Raw genomic sequence first — 20,494 nt, 5'->3', positions numbered from 1 at the left:
AGAATCAGATTATATTGTTTTGGACACACAGGCTTTTCTTGCTGATGGTACGATGTGATAGCTGTGACTGTCATGAAAAGAAACCAAGTGTTCTAAGTAGTTCTTGTGGAGTCTAATTAGAAGCAATTGTGAGACTGAAAAAGGATTCAAAACCAGAAAGAGCAAGAGTTCAGCTTATCTGGGCAAAGTGGTGGAGCTATCCACATGTGCTGGGACAACACAAGAACCTCAGGAAAGGAATAGCATGAAATATATCATGTCTTGTCAACCACAATAGTAGCCCCATAGTGTAGTGTGCAATGCGGATGTTGCTGCTGCAACCTTACTGCCTTGGTTAAGGTGGCTGGTTAGACTAAGCTAAGAAAAGTGTACTTACCCAGAGAGTCATTTGAGCCTGAAGACATACCTAAAATGATGCACAAGCTGAACTTATGTTTGCACAACTATTTAAAGTCTTAGGATACAAAAATTCAGGAAAATTTGGGAAAATATTTCTATAATTATCATTCTCTCTCTCACTTTCCTTTAAATAGCTATTAACTATTGCACCCAAGTCTATTGTGTCAACCTTGGTAATGTCTACAAACATGTAAGGATGCTGCAAACAGTCTAGGCAGTTCCTTAGGCAGCCTGACAATTCATATCACAGTGGCTGTTCCTGTTCTTGAGGACACATCACAGCAAGACAATCTGAGAAGGGAAACCCTAATGAAGATCAAATTTTGCAGCAAAGGACAGTTAGCAAGGATGCCTTGAGCCATTATAATTAATCCCACAAGAGGTGGAAACACTTAATACTTAGGTTCCATTAGTGTTTGAAATATGGCTTCAATGGCTGTCATTTCATTTCATCTTTCAAAAGCTCTTCATGCCCTCAATAAGAAGGTGGAAGGCAACTGCCACCTAGTGCTAGGTATCCATTGCATAGTTTGGCCATGTCAGTCTTTGACAAGTTAATATCTTCAGGAGAATCTCTTGCAACTAATTGCCTCATATCCATGAAAGTAATACTCCTCTGTCTCTCCCAGTTCTGAAGAAGGGGAAAAAGGTGGAGGGAGAAAACAACTGAAAGTCAAATAAAGAATGAATTACATTAATCACCAAAACATCTCTGAAAAATATTACAACTTCCTGTGAACACTTGGAATATGAGGTGCAACCACTGCTTTCATAGAGAATATTGTGGCCAAATAATTCACATTTCCTTCTGCTACAATACCAGAGAAGATATACTTGGATAATGCCATTCATGCCCCTGTGACAAGAGAGGATAACATCTGTTTGTAGCCAGAACGCAGAATCAGATGATGAAAAGTCTGCCTGAAAATCTGAACTACGCAGATGCAGCAGGACAGTAGGGAAGGAACTAGGATGAGGAAAAGAGGACTCGTGGCCTGCCTCCCATTTGTCAGCATTGCACAGAGTACAAGGAGTAAAGGGAAACTCTTATTCTTCAGGAAAAATAAAGAAGAAAGATAAAAAAAGAAAAGGCAGCTTGAGATTTAGTTTACATTGCTATGTAGTCATATTGACATAAGGACATCATCTGGTGGCCCCTCATCAAAACATCTCTTAAGCTTTTTGCTGTGGAGTGTCCGTTTTTCTCCACTTATCAACTGTACCTGTGCATAAGAAATGCAGCAGAAAATGCTGTTGTCTGTTGAGGACTGTCCGATGCTTTATAAAGTCTTAACAGAAAATCCTTTAACTTGCATAATTTTCCTTTGGTGCTACATGCCTATTAATCTTCTTATTCTTCACAGCACATCCTACCTGTTAAAATCCAATTTTCTCACAAAGCAACAGCCACTTATTCCTGTAGTCAGTTTCAATTAATGCCAAAATCAGCAATAAGAGAACTACAACAGCAGTATCCCACTACCAGCACATGCCTCACATGGTGAATGGCTATGCAAATGTTTTCCTTCGCAGATCATAAGAACACAATCAGTCAATCAGTTCTCAAAGTGTTCAATTGTTATTTTCCATGGTGGCAGAGCCAGTAGAAGTGGCTGACAATGATTTTTAGGGTATGTGTTGAACAGTAGCAGTGCTGACTACAGAATGCTTCATTTGTTCTGTTTAAAGAGCAACTTACACTTCCTATATATTATGGATACACCAGACATTATTTTTTCTAGATATGCTCTCTCCTTTAACATTGGAGTAACCTCATTTTGAAGGATGTAATCTCTCTGAAAGATGAGGCACATTCTCACAGAAAACCAAATATACATCAGTATACTTGGCAACCACTGAAGTATTTTAGATAAACATAACAGTTTCCGCTCTAAAATTCATTGTTAGGCTGCATGAACTAGGACTGCATAACAGTTATGCATGGACTGAGATGCAGAGGGAATAAAAAGAATATGGAAAAGATCAGGTCATATATATACATATATATATTTACATATATACGTGTATATATATATGTAAAAGTCAGCTGGGGGAAGCAGGGAAGAAGGATCAAGTTTGCTGTCTGGCTAAACAGCACTTCTATATGAAGTGTACTAATAAGAGAAAGGAAATGATTTCTATCAAGAAGTTTTATATACTTCACCACCCACTGGGACAACAGCCCCTTTATTAGAAAGCAGCAAGCAAACAAGAATACAATAGCAAAGGAAATAAAATCTTGACCTACAAACCTGAGATGCTGCCCCAGTACTGAAGGAGGCTGAATGCAAGCAAAAACTCAGATGACCAAATTATGTCTGAATTTGTGCATTATGCATGCAACCATTTGCATCTCTTCTGTGGCTTGGAGATGAAAGATTATCATCTGTTTAATACTGCATTGTGCCTAAATGGTTCTACGTAATGTCACAGAAGGACAATAACCCCTTATTTGTGCAATCATAGCTGATATTTCAGAGCTTCCAGTCAGCCATCCATTGATGACTCTTCACACATCTGTACTTAACTAAAAACATTTTTCTGGATCAAAGCCTACAATTCTGCCAAAAACCCTGGGGAGGAAAAAAAAGCTGTAGGAAATGGTATAGGACAAACAGTGAGTGTACAGAATAAGGAGATCCTTTTATTTTACCTCATTAGTAGCATACAATGTTCCTTTCTCCTGCCCTGAGAGGCTGGTCTGGTGCCACTTTATTCTTAGTTTAACCATATAAAAAGTATCATATCCATGCACTTGAAAGCTGTTGATGCTTGTTATTTCTAGAAGTATATTTTAAAACACAGTGGACAAGGGGTAATGATTTGAAACTGAAAGGGAGCAGATTTACACTAGATATACTGAATAACTTCTTCCTAATGAGGGTGCTGAGGCACTGGCACTGGTTGCCCAGAGAAGCTGTGGCTGCCCCATCACTGGCAGTGTTCAAAGGCCAGGTTGGATGGGGCATTGAGCGACTTGCTCTAGTGGAAGGTGTCCCTGCCTATGGCAGGGGGGCTAGAAGTGGAGGAGCTTTAAGGTCCCTTCCAACCCAAACCAGTCTATGATCAGTCTTGGTAATAAAGGAAAAATATATATAATTAAACTTATGAAAACAGAGTGCTGTCACCAATGTTAGAATAAAGGCTGTATGGTAACAGAAATGCAATCATTAAACCAAATAGAGATTAAAATACAACCATCCTGTAAAGCTCTGTATAAAGCTGTCATGGGCTCAGAACATTAATCTTACAACTTAAATGGTGTCTTTCCATTTTTGTTCTAAATACAAATCTCTGCTGGTCTCAAGTACTCCAGATTTAGTTCTGTTTGGCTGACATCCTTCCCTAGCAAGGTTGATCCTCACAATACCTGACAAGCCTTTACAAGCGTTCATAGGATAGTGGGAAACATAGATTTCTGAGCTTTCTTGCACTCTGGCTTGATTCCCAGATTCCCAGTTGCTGTATTGTTTAATACTAATTTCTCTACATAATTTTTATTTGGCCTTTTTTTAAGCAAAGTTTTTGTTTTGCTTTGTTTTGCCTCTTTTTCCTTCTAGCTTGGAAGCTGATCTACAGGTTGGGATGCCCTTGCTGTAACTGCAGATCAACTCTACATTACACAGAGAATGGAAATCTTCAGTAAACCTAGGCATGAAACACCTAGTTTGTTGTAATCAAGAAGGCCACCCCACGTTGCTCTAATATCCATGTCCCTGAGCATTACAAAACAGACACATAGGAGAAGACAGCAGGAGGAAATGCTTTCTCTTGTATTAACTATATAGCCATACCTTGCTGTCCCCCCAAGGACAGCTGAACGGTTTGATGGTTAGCAATGTGAGGGATGATTAATCAGTTTTCATGTGAGACTGAATTTCTGGTCATTTCCCCTTTTTCCCATTGTTTAACCTTGACTGATCTTGGTTTATCTGAGGAAAATGAGGATGGAGACAATGATAAGGTTAAGTTCAGAAAGATGCAGCAAGAAAGCTCCTGGTGAAAAACATTGTTCAGTCACACATCTTTCAGGATGGTGATCCTGACAGCCACACTGAAAACACCGCATGTTCTCCAGCTGCACAGTCCTGATGCAGCTCCCCCTGCTCCTCTGTCCTTCACACTAATACCAACTGTCCCTCTATGTTTAAAACCGGCACCTACCCCTTATCCAAGCATCTGCTTTCAACTTCTTGTAAGTTGCTTTGCTATCTGGCAACTTGATCACTTCATAAAATCATAAATAGTTAGTTTGTATAGGAGAGTGATAGCCTGCATAGCAACGGGACACAACTCTGAAACACCAGATAGAGAAGTAACAACTAGACTATTTCTATGTCAAGAATCAACTGGTAAGTGCATCAAATACTGGGTGTGTTGCCTTCTCACCACAGAACACCTCTGAGCCTTAGAGCTGCTGTGTTGTCCTGATGTCTAAGGGAGATGGGGGACACATCTCATGCTGGCATCTTGCTTACAGGCAAGTGCTGGCTGGAGCAATGAGAGTGAGTGAAAAGGAAGTGAGGGGAAGGGAGGTGAAAGACACAGACAAGCCCCTTGGGTATGTACAGTGTGACAAAAAAACCCTGAGTTCTCTCCTTCAGCCATCATGCTCTGCTCTTAAATGAGCAGTCATTGTGTCAAACACCAGAAAAAGACAAGGCACCAGGAACATATTTGAGCAGGATGCAAACTTTACATGACATGACTTAGGTTAAGAACTGTCCCTCTAACACACCCAGTGCTCATCATCCTTGCACTTTGATCTTTTCCACCTGGATGACAGCTTTCTTGCATCTTTTCACATGATATCCCAAGGGGGCATAGGGAACTTGGGAGCTGCTCACATCTACTGACTTTTGCCCCTTGAAAACACGCACATTTCCTCTGCTACTTGCTTCCAAGTAGCAATTCTTGGGGAAGTGTACTCATAGTGACTGAGAGACATGAGACCACTTTGCTGACTTAAAGATGAGGCCGTAAGAGACAGACCTTTTTGTCAGATTTTGTACTTTCTGGTAAAAGAATTTAGAGAAGAATGTTAAATCACAGTTGAAATAAAAGTGATTTTAAAGTAATACCTGTTTGCAGGATCCCTTTAGTTTAATAACAATAACCAAAATACCTGCAAAATACAGCAAAATACCTGGGAAAAAAGTGATCTGATTTACAGTTCAGTCTCACAGCATCCCTCATGTCTAGTAAGGGACTGAAGCAGTAGAGAATAGCTGATATTACCCCTGACAAAAAAAGGTGAGTTTTATGAGGCACAAAAAGGCTAAAACTTATAATCTACAGCATAGTTTGACAGCACTTAATAAACTCACAGACAAATGCGACAGAAATCGCCTAGTTTAGAAGCCAACGGCAATGGAGAATTTCTACTTTTACAAATAAAAATAGAAGAATTCATAACAACATGGAGCTGAACTGAAGAAATTAATAAAGCAAAGCCATTTCATACAACACTGAAACACTGGGTACAGAGGAATGTATAGGAAGCCCAGTGAAGCAATTCCAAATGAGTTCCCTGTAGTAAACTGAATGATAAAAGATGAAGATAAATTACAGTATCTATTGAGATCTACATTAGAGATGCCAAAAGATTTCTGGAGTCTGTACAATATTCTGGGAATTAAGAAGATACAAACAGGCAACAGCAGGACTATGTACTTGCACTGAAAATGACAGTCCTGTAATAAAGAAGATTGCTGGTTTAAGGACAGACTGGTGCTAAACTGCACAGGCACACAGAAAACACACACTGCAGGTAAAGCAAAACTAACTGTAGGGAAACAAGGGAAAAAACCCATCAGATTCATTAGTCCTGCTCTGAAAATGGTATCAAATCTGTTTGATTTTGAAGGGGATGATGTAATTTAGCTTTCTTTACAAGTGAAAAAGGTAATCTTTGGACAAAGTTTGACAACAGAAGTTGCTCTTTTTTTCAGTGGACAAACCCCAAACTAAAACCCCACCAAACTTCACAGGAGAATGATCAAGAGCTACCTTGATAAGAAAAATGGCTCTAAAGTCAAATAATAAAGATGACATTCTATTTGTCTCTTGTGTACTGAGAAAGCAGCAGTAACTCAGCTGTAGGCAGCAGATAATAAATCCCTGTGTTGTGAAACAAGGAGGTCACGCACCTTTCCACTTGGACAGATTCAGCTGATTGCTGCCCGTTTGAAGTGCAAGACAAGAAAAGACAACCGATAGGGCTTGAAGTGGCGAATGCCACTATTAAAATGCATTTGAATAGAGATCTTATCTGCAGATTTTTATCTAAATTCCTGTCATCTTTGCCAATTAACCTTCTGTCATTTCCTCTTGATTTTTGAATCCTCTCTGGCTCACTGCAGCTCACTCCCTTCATCCTTCCTCAGCTATTTCTACTGGCTGTTTGCTCTGAAAAAATGCCCTTTCTCACCCTTCTATGACTCAGCTCATGCTTCTGGACTTTGTCCTGTTTCTCTCTTCTTCCATCCCCTTTCAGTGCATGGCTCTACTATGAGATGCTGGATCTGACCGGTGCCAAGTGAATAGAGAGATCTGCTACTGCTCATTTCACTTGTAGAGGGGAGATGCAACCAGAGAAAGCATCATTGCAGGCATTCCCATGTCCCTGCCTAGCCAGCTGACTTCAGAGCATAATTTCCTTGCCCCTATCCTGCCATCTCCCTCTATTAATTCCATTGCCAGTTGCTCACAGGCACATGGCTACTCCTCAGCCCTAGCCAGCTCCAGAGTCCATTTATGTCTATTAAAGCAGATGCAATATACCCGCAGCTCAAGCAGACAGGGTGGGATGTTTTTGGAGAGACTACCTAGGTGACTCAAATGAAAGAGAGTCATCTGGACAAGATACAAAGCTGTAGAAAGAGGAGGTTAATCTTCCTAATTCTGCTTTTCTGTTTCTCTGCATGTTACAAGGAGAAGGACCAAGCCACCCTTTCCTTCTCCTGTATTTTTATCAGGATGTAATTTACCTTTAAGGACCGTTTTCCTCTCCTTCATAAACCAGAAAGATTTTGCCCTGATGAGGCAAGGCTCTAGTAGGACTCAACCTCTAATTTCTCCACCTTAGAGGAAAGAACTCACCAAATTCTCGCTAACTCAAGCGTAGGAATAAGGAAAACAGAGGTCATTGCTACCCTCTATGGCATTTTAACCACGGCATACACAGCCCACAGCATACACATCCCACAGCATGTGGGAATATACACACAATTCCTTAATTCTTCTCTCATTGAAAACACTGATCAAGCACTGGCACAAGTTCATTAGGTCACGGTCACATTCCTTGTCTGCCTGCTACTATATTCCCACAAACAACAGACAGCTTATGTTTGCCTATGGGCTTAAAACTGAACAGAAGGCAGCGACCATTTAAAAACACATCTATACAAGCCTATTATGTCCACTTTCTTTTCTGTACTACTGCTTCATTATTCCTGACGTGGAGATTATGAGCACAGCACAAAGATACATGTCCTGGTGATGAGATAAGCAATTGTGCTTATCTTAGTTGTGCACAGTCTAGCCTAGGCTTTTCTTGTCATTAAACTAACCCTTTACAGATGTAACTTTGTGGGTATCGTTAGCTACACATGCTACAGTGCACTGGTATCTATAAATAACCAGCAGACCGTGCATAATGAAATAACAAGTCTTACTCTTCCCACAGAACCATTTGTAGTGCATTTGTTTTCATTTTAATGATTACGGGAAGTGCTCTGAGATAACGACTTTACATTTGCTATTTGGAGTTAAAAGACTTAACACAATAAGGGCTCACTCCTGAAGCCACTATTTTCATCCAGGAACACATCCTCCTTTGTCAGGAAAACCATAGAATAGTTAGGGTTGGAAAAGACCTTGAGACCTTTTAGTTCCAACGCCCCTGCCATGGGCAGGGATGCATTGCAATAGACTATGTCACCTAAAGCTCTGTACAACCTGGCCTTGAACACTCCAAATGGTAGAGCATTTACTGCTTCTTTGGGCAACCTGTTCCAGTGCCTCACCACCCTCACAGTAAAGAACTTCTTCCTTATATCCAATCTAAACTTCCCCTGTTGCAATTTGAACCCATCACCCCTTCTCCTATCGCTACAGCACCTAATGCAGAATTCCTCTCTGACATCCTTGTAAGCCCTCTTCAGATAATGGAAAGAAAAGTCTGGAATACTCTATTTTTGTAGCTATTGCAGATTCACTGCTATTCCTGAACTCGGGGCTGTCAAGAGCTTGGGCTGTGCCTTGCGTTGGGAGCATCAGGGAACTGCAAGCAGGAATAACAACCTCTGATTGAGGACAGAGAGGCAGTGTAATGGCTGGTAGCTATTAGTTTCGAGTGGTCTTATTAGAAATGAAAGAGTCCTCTCATCGAGGGAAAATCTGAGAGGCCAATGAAATGTTCTGGCTCCAACTGGGACAAATAAAGAGAAAATAAACCCCTGACCTTTTGCATGCTGATAATCTGGGGGGAAAGAGGGTGTGCAGGGACACCCCAGGAGTTTAATTTTATATAAAGTAATTTAAGTTATAATTCTTAGTTTAGAATTTAGTTTAGAACTAATTACTTAGAATGAGTTTAGAACTTGGATTTCTAGAATTCCTGGTTTAGAAGTCCTCAAAACATTTACATTAAGGGCAACATCTCTGATTTAGCCCCCACGCCAGTGACATTTTGATGCCACAGGCTGTTTTCATGAAGGATTGCAGCTTAAACAAATTGGATTTGGCAGTTAATAATATTACATAGAGATCCTTAAACAACTCTAAATCTCAGCCTATTTTTATCTACCTACACAACACAGCTATCTAGAAAATCTTTGGATATTAAAGCATTTTTTCCCCTTCCCCTGACTTCCCATCTCACCCAACAATAAAATCCACTGAGTTAAGCATTCCGGAAAAGGGAAAAGCGAGCCAATAGAGGGACACATCAGTAAACGTTTAATGTAAAGGAGAGGCTGCCTTCCCTAATTAAGTACCATGGTTTCAACTGCAGATGTCCTTGGTGCCTCAAATCTTTCCCAAACCAAGCAGACACTGAGCAACTTGCATCTCCTAGTGGCTCCAGTTAGGAAGGCAAGTGTCTGTTGCAACTGCTAAAGAGCGTGGCAGTATTTCTGTCTTGTGATCCCTGTCCAAGTGCTTTTCTGTGCCAGTGGAGAGGCGGAGAAACACCCCAGGGGGCCAGAAGCCATTGCCAGACTCTCCTCCCTCTTACTGCATCAGAGCAGATGACCACGTTTATTCCCACATGTTGTTTCTGTCCAAGTTATCAGCTCTGTTTCTGATGGAGAATGAATCTCTCGCTAAGATTTTAACTAGGTTTTCAACAGCTTTTCTCCGTAGCTTGGATTTCAGTTCCATGAGGGCTTCCATTAACTCACAAAGAAGGGATGAGACACTACTGCCTCCTTCTTTGAATATTTATTTCCATCTTGTTATCCTTGTGCTTTAGTTTTGTTATTTTTATGTTTTCTTTGTTTTACATTTAGCTTATTTCAAGCCTCTCCTGGAAATCTGGGACCTCCTTATTTTATTCCTGCCTCTTCCTGGTTTTTTACTTTACTATTTTTACTGTGTTTCTTGCTTCTTTCCATTTATCTTTTAGAAGAAGTAGCATGGTCTGATTTCTGATCTATGCACTAATTCAAATCTACCTTCCTTCCACTGCTCCGCTTTAAAAGTTGGGGGATATTCCAAGAGGAAGGTAGGGAAGTAAACCAGCTATATCACTCTTTCACAGCCTTTCCAAATAAGAACAAAAATGGTGACAATAAAAGAAATACTAAACCAAAAGATTCATTGTAACTGTCCAAAACAGCAGAAATAAGACATGGAGGGGAAATATTCCCAGTTATCGACTGCTTCTTATTTAATATCATTATGCCAAAGCTCTCTACTGTTCATGCTAATGCATACATTTAATGATGAAAAATAGTCCAAGAGACTGGCTTACCTGATTCATGTCAAAGGCATGGAACACCCGTTCAACATACATGTTTGCTTGGGGGTTCATATCATGTAAACCCAGTAGTTTCTTGAACTCATGGAGAGTAATTTGCCCAGAGGGGCACTGCTTCATGAATTTCTGGTACCACTGACTGTTTTCTATTGCAGCAAAATCATCAGCTGATTCCCCAGCACCCATAGCACCGTCTGCCCTTTGTCCACGCTGCACTGTTTGCTGTAGAGTAGAGCTCCTTTGTGCCCTGGCTCACCTCCAACTAGAAATCAACCACAAGCCAGGAGCTGGAAAACTACCACACATCCCATAAAGATCCCTGCAGATCTGGATTAGGTAAAAATAGAAGCCGCATGGGATCATCCTTCATGATCTGTTTGAACGTAGGCAGGCTTGTCAATACGGGGGTCCTTCCCTCTGGTTGGAGCTACCTTGACATGTGCTCAACCTGCAGAATTCTGCTGGGGCTCTGTCGAAGACAAAACATGACATTTGTGCTCATGTTGTGTAAGATCTCATGGCACGTTTGCACCTTTGGTACCTTTGCTAACTTACAATGCTTTGCATCTGAAAATGCAGTGGCTGAGATGACTTGGAATGCTTGCTAAACCGTAAAATGGTTTTGCTGTGCTTTGTTTGGAGACCTTTGCATTCAGCCCCTTGGAAACAGGGAGAATCATAAATCCTACAAGATACTGATGACATCTATGGTGACTCTGGTGTGTGCCAGTAAGTGTTCACCCAGCTGAAGGAAGGTAATATATAAACGGACCATACAGCATCATAACATTAGCACTGAAAGAGATGTTCTAGCAATCTCTCACAGAAAACATCAGGATATATAAACACAAAACCTGGTGAAATTCACCCACCAGAAACTGAAGAAAGGATATAAATCAGAGCTAGTGAAATTTAGGAAGTGAACTTTTTAAGTGAAGGCAAACTCTTCATGACTCTCCATTCAAAGTACATGCTTTGAATTTGACTTAACATCCCATCTAAATCAAGCACATGCTAAATACTTTTCAAATAATCTTAAGGTAAAAGGAACTAGGAACATGTCCTTATGTATATGATTCTGAAACAGTAAGAGCGTGGGGAGCCACTAAAAGTAATCATATTGTGTCATTTGCATAATCTACTTAACAGACATGTTCTGCTCACACAGTCTCAGTGATGGGTTTTCAGATAAGAAAGTGATAGGAAATTGAATACTTAAAGCACAGCACATTCAATGTCATAGAAACTGGTAACTGATAGAGGCACCTTTAGCATTTTCATGTCCAGGGAGAAGCTGTTGTTTGCTTGGAATCTCACTTCCTAAATGCCAAATACATGCAGCAAGAGATTAGATCCCAAATCCTTTTCCAGTAATGTCAAAGATCCGGCAGAGATTTTTACCATCATGGCAGCAGGCAAAGTTTGATCCTCTAACAGAAGAAAAATAACATATAGATGTCAGAAAAAAACCCACAATCCTAAGCTGAGATTTTCAACTTTGAAATATAATTACATTGCAGTGGGCAAGACAGTCTGAACCATAATGACTCAATGCATCTCTGAATGTTATGCCCCTTCAGAACTTTGGCTTACGTGTAGTTTCTTTCACAAACCCTTAAACCCCTGCTTATTCTGTTAAGAAAGAGTGAAATAGTTTCTGCCAACCCCATTAAGTAGGTTGTTATTCCACTGAAGTATGAGAGGGAAGAAAGACTTGATTCATCTAACTTGCAAAGAGCTGAGTCATCTTGGAAAAGATCCTTTAGGTCTGGTGGGCACGGAAAGGAGTCCGAGCTGGATTTGTGTGTTAAGATCAGGATCCAGAAGACAAATGCTTTTTGATTGTACTACCCATAAGTCATGCTCCTGTTAGAGAGGTGTCGAGATAGGCAGAATGATCAAGAACATTATGAAGATACTGTCACTGAGAAAGCCAGTGCCAAGACATACAAGTCCCAAATGCGTTACTCTTGACAAGCTGGTGTGCCAACAGCTCATTCTTCATATATAAATCTGTTTCCTAATCCAGCCTGAAGCCCTATAGACTGACTTCACAGGAAACACACATTACAGCAGATAACCATACACATCATCTCAACCTAAACAGACATGGTGTGATTCTCACTGGGGAAGCTTATGAGGTCCTGACATGTGGCTTGAGAGGCTGAGGTCCTTGGTTGCCACAGGCTTTTCAGTGAGGCTCTCAAGACTTTCAACAGGGTAAGAGGAAAATAAAACTGAGCTCAGCCTATCTAGATGCTGTACATTGAATAATCTGAATCTTGTAGTTATCATGTTGTCATTTCATTAAAAATTATACTGTTCTAGCTCATCAAAAATATATTTGGGGTGGGTATTATTAAAAAGGAAAAGGTAAAATAGTCAGGTAAAACATTCTGGTTCGCTTGATTTATTTCTCTGTTTAAGCCTTTCCAGCCACTAAATTATACAAATAGATTGGACAAGGACAAAAACTTGCAGGCTTTTATCTAGGACTAGATGCCACATTCTTCATATTATTTCCCGCTGCAAAAGGACACAAACTATACAGTCTCATGTGTATAACTATTCTAAATGTGCCATTCCAGTTGTGCCTTCTAAATATCTTTTCCTGTGCTATTGCTGCAACAGCTCAATTGAGAAAGTACGCAATAAAATCTATGCCTCAGATTAGTTGCCAACGAAGGACTGCTGCAACATCTTGCAGAATTGGAAATTAATATCAAATCTTTAGTGGGAGCTCATTATTAAATAAGGAGGTTCTAAGCCTGGTATAAGCAGTTTTATAGTGGATTTTATGAAGCCCAAAAGGCCAAATTGTTGTTTAATTTCATTAAAATGGGGGTGTGGGGGGTAGAGTTCCAAATGGATAAAACATCTTTTTCTGTCTAACACAGAACGTTAATTAAACAAGCTCTTCTGGGAACAGCAAAATAAAAGCCTACATTTATACAGACTCTGTCTTTCATTCCCTAAATCACTGCAGCCTGGCATCCCAGCTCCACCCTGTATCCTCACCAGGAGAAAAGGAAGCAAGTGCCTGATTACTTTGCCAGCTAGCTGTTGCCTTAATGGATAAAAGCTGCATTCTGTATGAGTAGGTCATTCATTCTGGGTGCGCCCTGCTACCCAGCTGCCAATTTTGCATGAAAACTGTAGGAAGTAATTAGCTGGAATGCCTGCTCTTTCAGATTTCATTCAAATATGCCTATTGATTAAAATGTTATGGGGAAACAGGAGAAAGGGATCAGAGATGGGTGCACAGGACTATGGAACAGTCAAACTCTGATGCATGTATAACCTGGCAAATTTTAGGCATACATCTTAATATTCATCAGGTAACTTGAGCAAGCTGCTCCCTGGGTGCTAAGCTATTTGTAGTGGGAGGGAGGCCCTGCAATTGGTAACCTGTAAAAAACCAACCAACAAATAGTCATCCTGCACCCCCTGCTCTTCCTCTGCCACCCAAAAACCCAAAGCTAACCCCAAAACCACACTCAAAACCCCTCAAAAGCTTCCCACCTTTTTGGTTTGGAGTTATTTCCCTGTTTAAGACAGGTTCCAGGTTTACCTAAAGCTTGTCTTCATACAGAGTGACTAGATAAATTTACTAACTACCTTATTTCCTTACAGAAAGGTACTCTAAATAACTTAGACATAGAAAAGCTCTTTTCACAACTGTAACAGGTTGGATTGTAACGCTTGAATTGTATAAAAAGCAAATGTCAGCATCTATATGCACATTCACAATGCTCTAAATAATACAAACAAGTGAAGTAAACTGTTAGGGTTTAGGTTTCATGTAGTATTACAAAGACTGCAAATAGGAGAGAAAGCTGAATGGGGTAAGATGGTAAAGAGCAACTGTGCCCTGTTTGTGCCTAATTTATTCTGCACTCTTTGCCTGTACTGGATGGACCATTTACTGCATACAATAGATATTTTCATATACATACAGTATCAGCAGTAGTGCCAAGTTCTCCTAGGCATTTCTGTTGGCACAAAGCTATCTGAAGGATACCTTTTTCTTCTCTCTCCACACCCTCAGGTATCTCATAGCAAACACTCAGTTTCCTTATGCTGGTTACTGGTGTGCTGTCATCTTGACAGAAGCCTGATTTTCAGAAAGCATTTATTTCACATTCCAGTTTTCTGGAAAATAACTGAAATCAGCTGCAGGTTCAATACTTGACAGTATTTGTCTAAAATAAATTTTGGATCTATTTCATTTCCAAATATTTCCCAAGAGCACATTAAAGCTACACTGAAAAAGCTCTTAGATAGGCTCAGACCCTGTCCATGCATGTCACGCAAGCAAGTTGGCATTGGTAAAGCTTTAGTAGGGAACAGAAGACATCAATTTGTTAATTGAAAAGGACACATTAAGTTGACAATTTCTGCTGGTCAGTTTCCATGTTTATGGACTAGAAATTTGCTCATCATCTGTAATTAGCACATTTATAGAGTTAGGGGGTACTACTACTTAATGGAATTCCAGGATATTTAACCATCTGGTAATTGGCAGGGGGAGGAAAAGAGCATGCAAAGAGCCTGATTTTAGAAGAACAGTACCTGAAGTTTATGTAAAAAACTAATTATATAATATAAAAGATATATATATAAAGATATAAATATATAAAGAATTAAATAATACCAAAAAACCAAGATGAACTAGGAGTGGGAGTGTGTGTGTGTAGACATAACAAGAGAACCATATAACAAAGGTACCGACTCTATGAATTCTTAGTCTACTGGGCACCATACAACTCCTGCAACAAATATAATTCATTCCATAGCAAAGAACAGAAAGGCCATTTCTGGAAATTGAAACTGTCTGGAGCAGTCCTGGCTACAATTATGACCAGTTTTAACCTGCCACTAAAGTCGTTCATGTAATGTAATAACACCTTTTCCATTTCATCTCTGAATTTACTGAGATCAGGGTTGTAGGTAGAGAACACTAATGCTGATTTCTTTTTTTGTCTTTTCCTTAGTAAGTTTTTATACCATGAGGAGACCACCTATTTTATTATCTGGAAGCAGACTTTGATTTTATAGTATTGACAATTCAACCTAAATCTGGTATCAGTCAAAGACAAACACTTGCATAGAAATTACAGATGACTCTCAGAAAGTCTCATTTCAGCTTAAGGGAAAAATAACAAGGCACAGTCTTCTGGATAAGTCTCATGGTTAGAAGAGACCCCTATGAACAATGAGACCATAAGACAGCAATGCTACCAACAGCTGCTTTTGGGATGACCTAACATGTTAAGCAGTAAAATCAGGATAATGGATCAAAACCAGATAAGTTTTTGGAAAAAGAAAATTGAGTGATACCAAACTAAGATGCAGAAGGTGCTCAGAATGAGAGACAAAAGGCAACAGAAGGAATCATACTGTGTCTGTGTTACATATTGTTAAAGCATTAATACCTATGGATACAGCCAAACACTGCTTTAAAGCAAAGTTATATAATTGAAACTTGCAATTATTAATTGAAATTGAAACACTGAAACCAATAATAATAAATAATAAGAAATAAAATGAAATAATAATAAAAATCCAGGCTTCAAAGATGAGGAACCAACCAAAATGTATTGGAATGACTGCATGCAAGTTTCAAAATGGCAAAATATACCAGGAACAAAGCATTCAAAAATGTCTGTCTGCCACTTGTGCTTATTGGGTTCCAGTTTTCTGTTGAATCACCTCTGAATCACTTCCCTTACCTAAAAACAGTCAGCACTGCCAGCCCTCTGAGACATGACACTGAATGCATCAGATGGTACAGCCATAAGAAAACCAGTAAGTTAATGAATTCTTACCTTATTCATATCAAACGTGTGAAATACTTGTTCAACATAGCTGTTAGCTTCTGGAGTAAGTCCATGTAGATCCAGGACATGTTTAAATTCATGCAGGCAAAGCTGTCCAGATGGGCATTCCTTCATAAATTTTGTGTACCAGTGGTGAATTTCCATGGCATTAATGTCATCTGCTGATCCGGCAGCACCCATAGCATCGAACATACCAGGTAACCTTTTTCAGTATTTATTCATCCAAATGTTGATTCTTGCTTCTCAACAACGATCATTTAAACATCAACTCTGCTTTTGAGAGCTACTTTAAACCTCTTACAGATCGCTACTAATATAGACTAAGTAAATATAGCACCTAGCGAGATTACTGGTGCCCAGTTTTAGTTCACCATGGTTTTATCAGCTGATTACAGTCTTTGTGCACAGTCAGTCTGCAAAGCCTCAGCAGGGCATGAGGACCGATTAATGCTGATTCTCATCTTGCATTGGCATCTGTGCAGCTAAAGCTGTGTAAACTGGATGAATATTGAATAAGCAACATGCAGGGATTCAGAGTAGCTTCCAAACCTTTGCTTTAATAATTCACAAGGTTTCAACTAAACCTTCAGCCCCATTTTAATATTTGGATACCTTTTGTGCAGCTGCCTTGCAGCAACTGAATTTCCATTTTTATTACTTCTGTATGTAGGTATAGTCCAAATCTTACCTTATAGGCCAAAACTGCAACATGATTTGACTTTGATAACCTGGCAAAACCTGAAAGCAGCTATACAATGGGCACAAAACTCATGCCATTGACCTTAGACAGCAGTTCTTCATCTGAGCATTTGAGTCATGTGTAACCCAATGTTGTCCTAAAACCTGTTTCCCCACTGCCACTGCTCATTCAGTCCCATGCTTTCCCTTCCCTTAGGCCAGCATGAGCATGTGTGGTTGCACTTGGGAACAACTGTTAAGAACAGATCCCAGGCAGAAGCTTGCAATCAAACTGAATGCTAATAAATACAATAAGCTTTAGTCATGATGTAAATTTTTCATTGCCTGGTCTCACAGAACATTGCATTGCACAAGAGGATAGATTGAATGAGTATGGGAGAAGGTGGCCAGCAGTAGAGGGGGTGCATGACTGCTTCTTCCACCGATTCAAATTGTCTCTTATTTATCCACAAGGAGACTTGTAGAGCAACGTCATAATGTCTGTGCTGTGTAGTGGTACAGAGCAGATTACAGTTTTACAGCATTTAAGCCTTACAGCCTATGCTATAGTGTGGGGTTGAAGACTGAACTGGTAGAATGTGAAAGGTGTTATACTTAAGCCTACAGTAAAGGTGTTGTCTCCCCAGTGGCACTCCGGTGGTGTCTCACAAAAGGAAAGGTGAGCACTACCCGAGCAGCATTTCTATTTCAACTGGCAAAGGAGAGCACAGCCTGGCTGCTCCTGGTGTTCTGTACAGCTGCATCAGTTGAATTTCACCCTGGGCCAAGATTCAGGCTGGCTCAGTATGAAGAGCAGCATCAACAGCTACAGGAGACAAGTTTGATCTGAATACTGCAAAGAAACTGAATGTTATGGTTGGGCATGCCACAAAACTTTGGTTTTCAGGTGACACCTCAGTGGACATGCACCACTAACTGAACCTGGGCGAGCTGCCCATGCAGCAGAAGGTTTAAGCCAGGCTCTGTGTAACAGCATACAGGTTCATATGGTCAGCCAGTATTTTGGGCTCTGTTTAATTCTTTAGGCAAATAAAGCCCTGGGACACACTAATCATGGAAGATTAGAAGTGTGATATATTTCTCAGGTACAAACCTTCACTGCAAAAGGTGAGAGGGCCGGAACAAGCTGGGCTCTGAGTGGAACAGGCTTTCAGCACATATTTATAAGTGTACTGCATAAATCAGTGTCTGCAGCCAGTCTTCATGCTGTTGAAGAGGGAGGAAAGGGGGAAGAAAGCACACCTGAATGCCTAGAGGAATTCAATAGTGATATATATGTAGCTATCATTTAAAGGTGAGTTTTATACTCTCTATTCTTCCCTTGCCCCTCTTACAACAGTCTCCCCAGAGCAACAATAGCAGCCTGCTAGCATGCTGTCAGTTATAGGATCAAGGCCTTCAGAAGCAGCACGGATTACCTGTGTGAAGTACTGAATAAACCCAGACTAAATCTGAAACATGTGAAATGGTATTTTAAATACTGCAAAATACCACTTGCAGGCAAAGAATGCTGTATTTGTGGTAACCAAGCACAGCAAGCAAAAGACAGAGAGCTTAAAGAAGCAGTCCTCAGTCTCTTATATATGTTCATCTAATCTAAATTTTCAATAGCTGCTAACTGGAAATGCAGACCCATAATTTTGCCAGTGTCCATCTCCCTCATTTCTTGTTCCACAGAAAGGGGCAATGTTTTCAAACTCAGATGTTACTCACACTTTCCAGAAATAACAGCAGTATTCAAAGGTTGAAACCCAAACCCACAGGTTTCAACCCTGTTTTCAGAAGCCACAGACAATTGGGTTTTTTGTAAATATAGGGGCCTATAATTGGGGCTTTTTTGTACCTCTTCAAATGTGCCTCTGAAGAAAACAACAGCATGAATTTGAGCCATTTCAGCCCTTGAAAGCATACGTATTTCTTTCATATGGCATGGAAGAATCTCCTAACTCTGTCGTGTTTGTCCTTACAGAAGACAAGGTTAAAATGCACATTTTAAGACACTCTTCAAGATAACCATCAAGCTGTTGTAAAGTTTCTATGTGATAACTCTGAAAAACCTTAAGTTTTAGAGCATTTGAAAAACAAGCACATGAACAGGCACAACTGCTTACCAGCAAAGGTCCTAATTAAAGATATAAGATATATAAAGATAGAAGAGAACACCCAGGAGACTTGAAGAGGCAGTGCAATAGCATAGAATAAGATGGAAACATGGAAGCTAGCATTAAGTTCAAGTAGGAGAAGAAGCTGCTTTTAAAGGAGCTCTTGTAGGCTATGCTCCTGTTAGGACAGCTTTACTGGGGATTATAGTGAGGAAGTACACACAGATTAGAAAGGGTATGCTGGCAATGCTGTTCTTTTTGGCAATTTAATATCCTCACTTTCAACTCTGAGGACAAAATGCATCTCAGGTTAAAGTGCTGGTTTACCAGACTTATTGTGTCTGCTTATCCAGGTTAGCTAGGGATTATATTCCTCATATGTATAGCTTGCACTCAAAGTCCAGCAATTAGAATGAGGGAGAATGCAGAAGTAGTGAAGAACTTGCATTGTAGGTCTGGAAGCAATGTGATATAATGGGGAGGAAAAGCAGCTATGAGGAAGAGAAACATCAGAGAGACTGATGGGACTTTGAGAACATGAGGCACTTCAAGGAAGGATGGAAAAAAGATTAAATTCTGCCATAAAACAAGTATGAGGCCTGGAAAGAAGCAGATATTTATGCATCAGAGTGGAACCCAGAGTTTCATTCCAAAGACTTAAATCCAGCATCAACAATGGTACACAGAAACCCATTGCCTGAGTAATGCCTGTATGGAATACATACTATGTGCTTAGTTTCCTCTAAACTCTATGGGGATAAAAAAAACCCAACTCACAGGTCACCTGGAGCCTCTCAGCTCTGTACCAGATGTCAGCTACATTTAGACCTTCATATGTAATCGAAGTGACTTGAGGCCAGGTTATGAGCTAACACAGGTTATGAAATAAAGGCCCTTGAGACTCTGCTAAACTGTATCTAGGAAATGTCAAGGTTTTATGCACAATGGTATAAAATATAGGGAATAATTTAATTAAGCATCTGAAACATAAAAATCACACACAAATGAGGACAACAATACCAGGGCAGAGAAATCAACAGCTATTTTATGGAGACGCTTCAAGGGACTACACTCTGACACCCACTGTGTCCCCATAGCAAAGTTCTCACTAAATCTCTTTTAGTGTTATATATTAGCACCATCAGTCTCTGCAATCCACAGGAATAAGATGCCTGACTTTAAGGATGTAGGAAGACAGGACCATTTAGAATTTTTATCTGATCCCTTTGCTATAGTGACAGACAACAATCTTACCTGTGGCCATAGGAATCGCAGGTCACCAAACTGAAACATCTTATTTTCATTTAACCTCAAAGCAGGATTTGTGGAATTCTTTGAAATGCTCCTGCAATGTAATTTGAGATTATCAGGTTTGGTTTAATTTTATAAAGGATGTTGTGTGGATACTGTGGAACTGATTACCAGAAGGTGATGTGGGGGCTAAAAGTAAATATGAGCTCAGAAAGCAATTA

The 20,494-nt window shown here is 40.0% G+C and overlaps 1 protein-coding gene across 2 annotated transcripts in view; it reads right to left on the bottom strand.

The window, feature by feature from the left end:
* Positions 1–18,123, bottom strand: part of GUCA1C (guanylate cyclase activator 1C) — a 32,725-nt gene extending 14,602 nt beyond the window's left edge. Inside the window, exons 1-2 of one of the 2 annotated variants that reach the window (XM_034074499.1) lie at positions 18,014–18,123; positions 16,210–16,382 (exon numbers count right to left, since the gene is read on the bottom strand). In XM_034074499.1, the coding sequence (XP_033930390.1) occupies positions 16,210–16,382; positions 18,014–18,098 (258 nt within the window). In that variant the 5' untranslated portion in view covers positions 18,099–18,123. Of the gene's footprint in view, positions 1–16,209; positions 16,824–18,013 lie in introns of those variants that run through there. The other variant, XM_034074500.1, reaches the window with a different exon arrangement.
* Positions 18,124–20,494: the final 2,371 nt, after the last annotated feature.

The sequence above is a fragment of the Melopsittacus undulatus genome, chromosome 2, assembly GCF_012275295.1.
Source record: "Melopsittacus undulatus isolate bMelUnd1 chromosome 2, bMelUnd1.mat.Z, whole genome shotgun sequence".
NCBI classification, from domain to species: domain Eukaryota; kingdom Metazoa; phylum Chordata; class Aves; order Psittaciformes; family Psittaculidae; genus Melopsittacus; species Melopsittacus undulatus.
The sequence above is the reverse complement of the archived record's forward strand: the minus strand, read 5'-3'. Positions and strand labels throughout refer to the sequence as shown.